This window comes from Monomorium pharaonis, chromosome 7, assembly GCF_013373865.1.
Source record: "Monomorium pharaonis isolate MP-MQ-018 chromosome 7, ASM1337386v2, whole genome shotgun sequence".
Lineage (NCBI taxonomy): Eukaryota > Metazoa > Arthropoda > Insecta > Hymenoptera > Formicidae > Monomorium > Monomorium pharaonis.
Window position 1 is genome coordinate 11,293,809 of NC_050473.1, and position 12,331 is coordinate 11,306,139.

The following is a 12,331-nucleotide window of genomic DNA, read 5'->3' on the forward strand; positions in this document are numbered from 1 at the left end:
TCCTCCGCTTCCGCTTCCTCCCTCCGCCGGATACGAAACTCGGAATCTCTCCACCTACGTTATCGAACAAGTGTGGGGGAGGGTGCAGCGCTGTATTATGCATTCACCCCTCCGCGGAGCCCACCACGAGCGTCGCAGTCTACCGTATACCTTAACATAATAAGGTCGTATTATGCAGTATATACAAAATTTCCAGTTTAAACGCGACCCACGTTTCGGGCCTTAACGTCTTGTTCGCGGACATTCGAGTTCCGGAACTACGCGTTCCGTTCGCAAAAGTTAAGTTGAACTCCGGGACAATTTACTAAATCGATACAATATGCGCGTCACACAAAACGGCATGAAATATTAACTCTATAATGTCAAACACACCATTATTCATTTGCAGGCGTGAATCAATGTCGATCAACCGCTCTATTAAAAATGTGTTACGATAAAAACTATTTTTCTCTTTTTCTTTCAAAAGTTATACGAGCAACGGGATACAAGTGTTGGAAAGAGGGAAATTCAGCGTGTCAAATTTAAATATAATTAATGTAGTGCGGTACAATTATGCAAGAATTTTATCGGAATAAATTAGCGGATTAAAGAATTGTGCAGTTCAATTGCAAAGACATGAAATATTAAATATTTAAAACTTGCACATTGTTTCGACAAATGGCGGCGTATGTGATAATATAATTCATTGCAAATGAATATGTTTGCCTTAATACTGGATTTTGTAAGGATTAACATATCCAACTCCGCGAGACACGTTCGTGCGTTTTAGCGGAGATCCAGTTGGATGTCTGGTGGTAAATTTTTTATCGGCTCTTGAGTAATCCCAGAGGGCGATAAACGGTCTACATCGTTTTCTCGCTTCGACAATGCAAAGCGTTACAGAGATGACCTCCGTATAAGTCTCCTTTTTTGAATATTTTATAATTTTATATCATAGACACATGCACGGATATTGCCAAACACGGTTTCTGCATTCGATAAAAAAGATACTTCGCTCTCCCGGGTATCTTTCACGTCACGGAAACATCGAACGCGTGATGCGGCGGATCTAAGAACACGTCGCGATTTTGATATAAACGAGATATTTGCCGATGCAAAATACGATACTTTGAGTTTATTAAAAGAAAATCCCATGGGGGAAAAAAAGGAAGCAAAAATAAAAATTTATAATTGTACGAGGAACACTGTTAAACTCGTAGTGTCAAATTTTACTCAATTGAATTATTTTTAACGATTTCATAAGTCGCCACTGCTCCTACCTAATGAGAAAGTTAAATTTGAAAAAAATCAAGGATCTATTAAGTAAGTATTTACTCAATATTAGTCAAATTAACTACTTTATTTAGTCAAATTGACCAAATATTGGGTAGGCGCAACGGCGACTCAATGGAAATTAACGACGAATGATTGCAAAATATCGTGATTATTGTTAAGAAAATATCATCCTTCAATTATATCGAACTCATAATCAATTGTTGTAGCGAGTCGGCTTCAGACTTGTCGAGATATTAACGGAAAATGGAAAAGCAATGTTCCATTCAATTTCGTTTATAAGGTCCACCGAATGTCTACCGAAACCACCGCGCCGCCGGCGGAACGTCACGGTGTAATCTACCATCGTTAAATCCAACACAACCGTCCCTCCGTCATTGTCTCCCGTTACACGGCCGCAAACGTGTGCGTTCTTCGACACCGAAATCTTCCGTGAATATTTCAGGAAAATTACCACCACGCGTCCGTCGCGTCGGGCGCGCTCGGGTTTCCAGCGATTACGCCGTATAATCCGCGGTGAGTGCGTTTGTCACGGCCACCGCGGCGGCGACGGGTGTCGGGTGTCCCCGTGGGTGATATTCCCCTGTTATCCGAAACACGAGGCTGTTATCCCACAGCACTTACCATACGTAAAGCGCCGCGACGGCCGGAAGAACAAGATCGGGCGGACGGACGGCGTTCGGCAGGGAAGGAGAGAGAAAGGGGGGAAGGGGGAGGGGAGGGGGGGAGGGCAAAAAGCCGGTCCCCGGATTACCAACGGAGACATTAATCACCCCCGCCGTCAGCCGGGCCGGCCGTGATCTCAGTGAATTTGCAATTAATTCGAAATTGCCGTCATCGTCGCGCCGTAAAGGCGCACGGACGCGCGTCGTTTGCGCCGCGCATACATATTCGGTGCGCACGCGACACGTACAGATATATACGCGTATTCCCGTATTCCGATGCGATGTGACGCGACGATCGCCGGTGATGAATGAGCCGCGGCTCGGATTTCATTAATTAACGGAAGTGGCCGGAATTCGATGTGGTACGTGGACGCCGTCGTTCGACAAAGCGAATGCCCGCCGAGCGAATTGCAAATTGGTATTTGGTAGTTAAGGGATATGCTTCCGGGGCGAAATACCGAATTGATTTGATTCTTGCGAGAGCTTTAAGCGAAAGCATAATTGCAACGCCATTTCGAGTCAGAAGTAGAAAGTCAACGGCGATATATTCGGCTGCAACGTCAACGTCGGTGACCAGTGCGAGAATAACCGTATTTCAAAATAAATATTCTTCAGCAATCTACATGCCTATTCAAATCGCACACTAAATCGATCGCGCAAACCGCGTCAAAGTTTTGTATCGTACGCGTTAAATCTATATAACTATAGCGATAATTTTTTTGTCAAGTGCAAAGAACGTCTACATATTGCAATATTAAAACGCTGCGTTTCAATTATATAAATGCGCCACTCCACATGATAGACCGAACGTACGCAGGTCTAATTGAAGAGAGGCCCCTGACAGATCATCAGACACGTCAACCGTGATAAGACAAGGGCGACAGATCGCGCCCCTTCGTAAGGGAGCGGCGCCGGACTCGATGTGGGCTACAGTAATATCCTTTTTTTCTTACGGAGAGTACGCCCCATCGAGTTCCCATCGGCCCCGAGAGGCCGAACGGTATTACAAGTAATTGTCGCCCTGGGGAGATCGCAGATCGACCCTATATCCACCCCAGCTCCCCAACCCGATCACGGAGCGAGATGGAACGAGGGTGCGGGTAGGTAGAAAGCAAGACGAGGGAAAAATGAGCGGCGGAAGAAACGAAAGGATGAAGGAAAAATACGATACGTAAGGAAAACACGGTACGTGGGAGAAATGGAGAGGGAGAAAAACGTATAAGCGAAATAGGAACTTGAAAGAAAGTAACACCGGATGTATGTATGAAAAAAGAAAACTCGTAGTGAAGGAAGGGACGAAGGAGAGAGAAAGAGAAAGAAAGGGACGACGAAATCGAAGAAATGCACCGCCAGACTGCGATACCCTTCTTTTCCGCGACCCTAACATGCCGTACCCCCGATATCCCGTACTCGAGGGGAGAAAAAAAGTAGCGCGGAACTTTCGCCTAACAAGTGGATGATTCACAAATCATCCCCGATTCGGCCGTGACGCCACCCCTCGCCGCTGAGAAACTTCATTTCAAGTCTATATCCTAGCTCGGAACGACCGATAACTCCCGTTTCGCTGCGGGCGACGAATTGAGAGCAATAGGAAGAACGGAAGGACAACGAGGGGAGGAGAGAAGAAATAAATAAACGCTCCAATTCGCCGTAGCGCGGCGAGCCGAGCACCTAATCGAGGGTGCTATCGCTCGGAGTTGCTTCCGCCTCCGCGTTACTTTGCGATCTCTTTTTGCCCCCCTTCGATGTCCTCTCGCCGCGTTTCCATTTTTCACCGCCGCGCTGACGCCTTCCGAGGGCAATCTTACCGATGAAACACGTTAAAAGTGAAAAATAGCGTTTCCTTCCTGTTCGCGTCGTCAACAACGAGTTCGACGACAGGGCGCGGACTTCCGTCAACATTTCGCGACCGGAATACCAGAGGGAATTATGCACGAGCGGCGGCGGTGAAGTTCCGTCGCGATACGCGATCGATCCGTCCGCTCGTAGGGAGCCACTCGATAGATGGCAACTGTCGGATAAGGCGGATAACAAAGTGTCGTCGTGACTCATCGATCGAACGGACTCGTCGTCGGTCCAGATTAGTTGGAAACGCACATCGCGATATCACACGGAGAGATCTTCCCGTCCAATCACGGGATGCAGATACGCGAAAACCGAGTGACATTGTGTGCGGTGAGTCAGAATCACGACGGATATACATATATATATATATATATGTATATAGCGTCTCCCTGATAGAGAAAAAGAAAGTTTTTGTTCCGATGATGGACCGATAAAACCAGATAACATTTAATCGAGTTGCCGCTGAATGTGCCACGAGGCATCGTATCTCGCACAAATGTGTTTGGATGGCATTTGCTATGCTTTTAGCGGGTAACAAGAAATTCCCAACGTATATCAGAGCCTCGCGAAAGCATTGTAATGTTTTGCACACGTGCGTCATCTGTATCTATCTCATTTACGAGTTTATTGATAAATCTCTTTATGGACTTTCTGGAAGAATATTTAACTCGAGATATTAGCATTCTCGGTAACGCAAGGTAGAATGCGGGCGAGAAACCTATACCTAAAGTTTCTAAAAAGTTTCAAGAAGAGAAATAAAAAAAAAGTACATGAAAGATTCTTTAAATATTTAAGAAAAAAACATTTAATAGGGCTGCAATAAAGACGGTTTTTTTTTTTAATTTCTTCCCCAAGATAATTAAAAATAATGCTTCCGCTCATTTAATAACGCAACATTTACGTACCGTTCAAACAATTTACAACTAATAAAACGCAAACCCTTTAACGGACGGCCGTCGTAGAGCCATCCGCACAAAATTAAGTGACCAATTTTCGTGCTGATTCTTCGTCGCGTTACGCACGCCGTCCTGCCATTCTTTCGCCGTCCCCGGCCGTTTCCAGCGGCGAAACTCTTTCGCCGTGTCGAAAGCGAGCAGGAGATAAGGCGGAACGACGGCCCCGTGATCACGGAAATGGCGCGATTCCGCGGTTAACGAACCTACGAATAGGTCCACGGGATAACGGGTGAAAGTGGAAGGCTGGAAAACAGCACCCTTGCGGGAGGGGGGTGAGACGGGTCTCGCCGTGGTATTCCCGCAATAAAGCGTCTACCGTAATGGTACCAGACGTATGTTATACATCTACGGGCGAGCGGATGGAAACCGTCGTCTTCACGACGATCGCGGCGCGTCCCGGCGACGCGCATCCCCGGGACTCGTAGCGCGAACATATATCGGACGCTTTTACGGACGCTCATTCTGAAAATCCCCTGGATTCAATGAATTTGCGATACGAGGTCCATCAACATGCGAATGTGGCGACGAGAGAGAACTCGTCTCGGCGTCATTTAAAGTAACTTTGCGGTCTAATAAGCGCGAGCGTAAGTAACTAACCGTAACCAAAGCGTTTTCTTCCTTTAAACATTTTATATATTTTTTAATTCATTTATTGTTAATATATATAACGATATTTTTAGGTAGCTAGTTCCTTCGTTTTATTTATTGACTTTTTACGCTAATATACGAGAGGACGTCTAATTATTCGTATTGTTAATTATTGCTTTATATTTCTGTTGTTTATTATTCAATACGCTTAGGCAGAACCATTGCAAATATCAAGTAATATGAATCGGTATCGTCTTTAATTAATTGCGTAAATAGCTTGAACGCGAAGGATAATACGATAATGTAGAGAATTGAAGCCAGTCGGCAGAATGATAATCGACTGAGAATTCGGCATGGCAATTACGATCAATCAGACGCGGCAGCAGTTGGCTACTGGTGAAACGGCGACTTCCTTGCCGCTTAACATCCGATTGATGGCGAGAGAGTCGCGACTTTTCACATTTTTCCCGCGTCCTATGCCATGTCGCGAGGGATTTTCGAGGGCGCGTTCGGTTTCCTTGGTGACCGAAGGGAGCGCAAAACCGAACGGTGTGCAGCACCCGGCTCGCTCCGCCGTCCCTTTCACGCCCAGACCATCTGTTTGTATTTCATATTGATAGAGTATTGATACAGCCCTGCACCGTCATGCCTCACCCTCTCACGAGCCGTTGCCGAGCCCCTCTTAACCCTCGGCGAACACCCTCCGGTAAACCACCGTGACGGGCCACCATCCCGCAGCGGAACGTAAACGAGGATACCGTGTGTTACCATTCCAGCCGGGTCACGTGTTTACTTTGTTCCGCATTGTTGCGTCTCGTTAATGGCCGGCGGAAACGTTTTGCTCGAACACACGGGAGGCCCCCGTTTTAACCCTCGGCTTCCCGATGGCAGTCGCGGGAATACGCGAATCGTGATTTCTTTCACAGCCGAAGATGTAAAAGAGATCTTGAAATATTCCACCTGGATGACGAAAGAAATCTTTTGTGAAGGGAACATGGTTTCCCTTTGTACATTCGCAACATGACGTATATGCGTTAAACCAGAGACCCCCCCCCCCTCCCCCGAGTCTTTTTGCTTGCCTTTTCGCTTCGAGTTGATGTCGAACGGAGGCAAGACAAGTAAACGTCACAAATCTATATTGAAATTGCACAACTCGTAGACTTGGATAGATGCTTGATTACGCTAGAGAGACGTATTCGCTGATGTGTGTATGTATACATATACGTACCGGGTGTCCCACGAGGCTCTGCCATGAAAATTCTAGGTCCGCTATGTTAGCCGGCACAGGCACGACGAAATTCATCGCGTACGTGTTGACCACCCCCTCCCGCACGTAGTACAACTCGGCCTCGAGTCCTGAAAGCAGAATAACACGGAGTGTAGATATCGATTGGGGACGATCAATTATGAAAAAGCTGTACACCGTGCTGCCGGCAAAGTTTCCCTGCGCCCTGCCCTTGCTGCCCGCCCGATGAATCGACCGATCGTGAACTACGGCACGTGCAGCCCTTCGTTATAAGTTGGGGGACATTGACCACGGTCGCGTCTTCTTTATACCGAGTATTGCAGTTGCACGGAATTCATTTCCATGGAAACTTCAGGAGTCGGAATAATTTCGCCTCCATGGAGAAAACTTCTCGTTTCACCAGCACGCGAGTCGCACAGCGACAGAATTACTGTCGGCGCTTTGATAGAGTATTGTGCGATCTCTCCCGGCTACATCCTCCTTACTACGGCATCCACGTGCTAATCTTTTTTTCGTAATCTCGACGTCATCGCAGCACGCTGCACACTTGTACGTAGCTCGTATAGAAATTTCAAGATTGAAGGATTCAAAAATAAAAAAAAAAAGAGGAGAATGAAGTGTCTGTCACGAGCGCACGCGACACGTACGTGATCCCGATGCCGGTGCGACGTGGCAGGATTCAGATCTAATACGACGATTATTATCGGCATATTTCTCATACGGCGAAATCGTATCTCGAGGACTATCTACCGCAAAATAAGCACGCGGGAGGGAGAGGGGAAGAGATTCCCGCGGGAACAGATTTATAATACGGATCCGTCGATGCCAGGCATCCTACCCCGCACCCCCCCCCCCCCGGCGGCTTACATCCTCTTTCTCAATGGATCATGATCTGGAAATTCCTCTTGGGCACTCGCACGTGTATAGTCGAGTCTCCTCCGTCTGTCCTCCTCCTGCCTATTCCCCCTTCCCCTCCAGACACGCCTCCTCTGTCGCCTCTAGCCCGAAAAATCTCGTGTAGATACATAAGAATCTGAATTTCCTCGGGCGATCAAATGCGTCATCCGTCTGCCTTCACGTATGACTACGCAATTCGATATCGCGCTCGCGAACAAGCTCCATCAGATATATACCGGTACGACGTACCGTCGCATTCAACATCGTGCTATACGGCGCGACGCTACCGCGATCGCGTTTGCTTCGCGATAAGAGCCCCCTTTTAAAGAAGCGAAATGTTCAGATCCGGAGTGTTGTACACTCGATGGAGGAGAAGCGCGTAAAACGCGAGGAAAAAGGGAAGAAAAATGAAAAGAACAGAGGCGAAGGGGAAAAGTGGAGAGGACAGAGTGTTTTACAAATCCGTGTGATAGCGACCTGCCTGTGAAAATACCCGTCGCGCGGTTTGACGAGTTAATACCGCTAAAAATTGCAAAGTTTCAATCCCCCTCGTCGTGAAACTGTTGCTCGGTATTAACACGTCTTTGGGGTTAAGCGCGATTCAGCTAAAATATATATGCGCACTTCGCAACTATTTCTGTTTAAATTTAAATTGCTACTCGGTAACTTTCGTCGAGAAATATTTGTACTGTTATTTCTATATGGTGCTGTTTTCAGACATCCTTACATAACGCATTGTACACCGGAGGCAGGAAAGTTCTAACTGTAATAGCAAATGGGAACCACTCTGACTCTAAATGGTCTGACTCTGCACAGAGTTCTACTACTGCTTTTGTACTCTCAAACTCTTTGACAGCTAAATAAGTATAATGTTTCTTAATTATTTCATGGTATCTTTATTCATACTTTTGAAAAATATATTTAAAACTATAAAATATACATTTTTTAAATCAAATCATAATGCAAATATTTTAACATAATTCAAAATTTATATCAAAGACAAAATTTGTTTGCAATATAAATATCGTTAGATAATGTAAACGTATATATATTTATTATTCATTTGCGTACACAGAAAAAAAATGTAATATAGTCAGTAACATATGTGATTACGGGCTGCCAACTACATAAAATACTCAATACAATAATATTTGCTATTAATGCAAGTACAATGTTGATACTGCAATAGCATATATTATTGTATTGAGTATTTTATGTAGTTGGCAGCCCGCAATCACATATCTTATTGAATATATTACTTTTCTTTTTCAGTGTAGATTTACGAAATCTGTCCGCGAAATGCGCGTCTGCGCAGAATAAGATCTTAATGAAATTGGAATCTCAAAATTCTTAATGGACTGTACGATCTATATTCTTGCGAGCAAAGCGTCGTGCAAGACGCGAATGCCTGCGATACGGTTTAGCGACAGCTTAGCGTTTCGTGAATATACGTATACATTGAAATCCTGGTAGTCGAAGTTTAAGGCGGCGTCAGGCGGACTCGAGGGGTAAGCGTAGTAAGAAGATTAAGTAACTTTCTACTTCGTGCCCCGGGTCTTACGGAGGAAAGACTAACACCCGGCAGAGAAACTGATAATGACAGTCGTTCGTGTATTAAGCGAAACATCCGCGAAATCGAATTAATCCCTCTGTACTTCATTTTATTATCAGACGTTAATCCGGGCTAAAGTGGAGAATCGTGTCTGACTAAGTAAACGCGTTACCACTTGCACTTTAAGACGCCCCGAAACTCGCGTCGCACAAATGTCACTGCCTGGTAATGGTATCGCGTTACGCGTATTCTGCATTTGTACGTTTTCTACTCTGAAAAAGAAATGTGTTTAATAGCGTTATCACTTTCAAAATTCTTTAATTCTGACAAAATCATCTCCCGTAATTAGACAAAGTCTAATTAGCTGAAGATATAAGAGTGATTTGTTTCACGAGTTTTCGTATTCGAACTAATAGCAGCGTGACTTTAGAAAATTTTCTGTGAACGGAAGTGCGTGCTTTATCATATAAATGCGGCACTTCAGGACGCAGACGCGCGTTGATCTCCCAACGACATCGAAATTCTCCCGTGATTCATCGTAAAAATGACGCGAACGACCTCGCTAATGGACACCCTTTTCATTACGGACGTCGGTGAACGATTAGCTCTCAGTTCCAGCCAATTAAATCGCTCGCTCGCAGCGAAATGGACGCGCCCGGCCAGCCGGAAAATCGCCAACTTCCGATGGACGAGCGAATCTTTACTATCAACTCTCTTCTCCCTTCCCACCTTCCGCGTATATAGTAACGCGTCGCGATATAGCCGAGATGCAAAGTTGCCGAGGATATTTATACGTCGGTTTATCAGTCGCAGCTATCCGGGGCCGCGTACCCGCGGGAATGCCGCACACGTAAAACGGAAACGGGTTCGGGATATAGGCGAGGGGGGCAAGAGAGCAAACAACCAGGGGAGGAGAAAAGCACGAGCGTGCCGAGAAAGGCGTATACTCTCTCTCTATTATGCGCGCGCGCTCGTATACGCTGCGTCTCCGCCGGTGAGAAAGAGCGAGAGGGGGAGACTCGGAGGTTGGTGTGTTGGAAAGCCGGGAGAAAATATTTCACAAGAAGATAAATCTTAGACGATCCCACGAGAAACGAGCACGCGCAACTAACTCAGGTGGATTAAGTTCCGCGATATCGCCCGGGGGTTTCGAGTGGGCAACAAATGGACATAATCAGGTTGTGCAGCACAGCCCGTTGCATTACGTTGCCGGGATTACGTGGGGACTGGGGCGCGCTTGTAGACGACATACACACACCCCCCCTTCCCCCGCGTGTATATATGCCTTTCCCCTCCGCAACGTAGATTTCATTTCACGGCGTCCCGCATCTTCGTTTCGACGTGCATTAAAGTTCGGGCCGGGCGAAAAGTTAGCCGCGCGCGAGAGCGAACGTGTAATTGCGACGTGCTCCGCTCTCTGCTCCACGTGGTTTCGCAGCAGCATCATATACGCCTGCAGCTTAAATTGCTACCGCTGCACCTACGAGGCCACCGAACTCTGCCATACGTGCGAGACGAGATCTAATAGTGTGTTAAATGCGTATATATTTCCCCCTGCGGAAATGCAGGAAAGAAGTCTAAAATGTTTAGCAGGACCTGAAAATAATTTTCTCGGACCATCTAAATAATTATGAAAAAGTATAATCGAGTTTGACATTCCAGCAACCATCTTAAACGTCCTACAATTATTTTCAAAAGTGCAGCTCAAATTTCTTGGATACTTCAGAATAACCGTTCTTCCCGCGTACTTGTTTCGAAATGTATATGCGCGGGCCGATTTTAAACAAGAAGCGCAACATTCCCTTCGCATTTTGCGAATTTTTAACGTTAAATATCTATCGCGCCAACTCCTCGCGCAAAAGATTCCTTTCATTCCGTTTAAAGCTGCTTGAGAAGTAAGATGTTACTCATTGCTTTCACACGCCTAACTCCGCCGGAGATATATATTCATAGAGCTGTCACGTGTCGCGTTTCTTGCGCGGCAATCTTTCCTCAGTCTTTTACATATCTTCAAGAAGTACCCCGCGTATAAAAGTTTCCTATCTTTCGAGGCATGGAAATTCCGTGAGGCGGCGGACTTGTGAACGATGTAGCGTGCAGACATGCGAGCGCGCGTGCAAATATCATTTATTTTATCTTTTATTACATAGTTTGTCCTTTCATATGATAAAATCGCGGTCGAATCCATCAAATCACGTGACGTATCTCCCACATGCAACTGCGCCGGAGATCACGGCGGGTCATAGGGCGATCTATCAATTTGCCGTCGAGAACCACGGAAGGAAGAATTTAGGAAGAAGGGCGGGCCGGTCTCTCCTGTCTTATCCCGTGGGAGACGGCTCTCCGTTGGATGAGAGCACGGGAACATGGAAGATAGTTTATGGATGCTTCTTCAGAAGTGAGGCTTCATCTACGGGTTAGGGCTTTCTGCTTTGACGGTCCTAAGTAGAATATCGTGTTTGGCATATGAACGGCTATCTTGGGTCATTAAAGCGGAGTGCGAATTCTGCTTACTGTTACTCGCGGCTGCCTCGAAGCGGAAATCTCACCGTCTCTAAGGATTACGATTATCCGGTTGAAAATTTTGATTATTGGATAATTGATGGATAATCGGTTTAGAGTTGATTAATTTTTCCTTAATTAAATACATTAGAAATACCGAAGGACATATTATTTGAAATTAAATACACACGTGTGCCACCTCGAGGCGGAAAGTCTCATTCTGGAAGCATATATCGTGCCAGGAAAATTGAATTAGCATAGGGATTGACGTTGTGTATTGCAGACTGATGCGACGCCAAATTGAATTTGAAATGAACGCGCGCGAGTAACTGCGTTTCGTATGATCCTCTGTCAATAACGTAAATGGTTTGCAAAGTTTAAATTTCAGAGATCACGCACACCGAATAGTACATACAGGGCGATGCAGAACTCGGCGAGTTTTTAAATTTTAAATAACAGATTCTCTGACGAATTTGAAATCAAGTTTTGCTTCGTGAAAAATGTCGAGAGAAATAATTATATGTCGCAATTTTTTATTTCCCATATTTCTAACTAATTGTATGTTTCAAATCGAGTTTTCATTAAAACAGAATTCACACAAAATTAAAGAATTTTAATTTCGTTCCTTATTTATCTCTCTAAATATTAATCTGCAAAAATTCTTTCCTTCTTAATTGTCTGTCACCTCGATAATACTATACAATGTACGATATCCAAATGTAAGGTAAAACAAAAGATTTGCATGTTAATTAGTAAAAGAGAAAAAATATTTAATATTAAACATTCTTCAGATTGCCGACGCGATTTT

General features: G+C 45.3%; 1 protein-coding gene across 1 annotated transcript in view; it reads right to left on the bottom strand.

Moving 5' to 3' along the window:
* The window catches only part of LOC105836559 (tyrosine-protein kinase RYK), a 90,317-nt gene that overhangs the window by 40,390 nt on the left and 37,596 nt on the right, over positions 1 to 12,331 (bottom strand). Inside the window, exon 2 of the mRNA XM_036289296.1 lies at positions 6,555 to 6,682. Within this exon, the coding sequence (XP_036145189.1) occupies positions 6,555 to 6,579 (25 nt within the window). The 5' untranslated portion in view covers positions 6,580 to 6,682. The remainder of the gene's footprint in view (positions 1 to 6,554; positions 6,683 to 12,331) is intronic.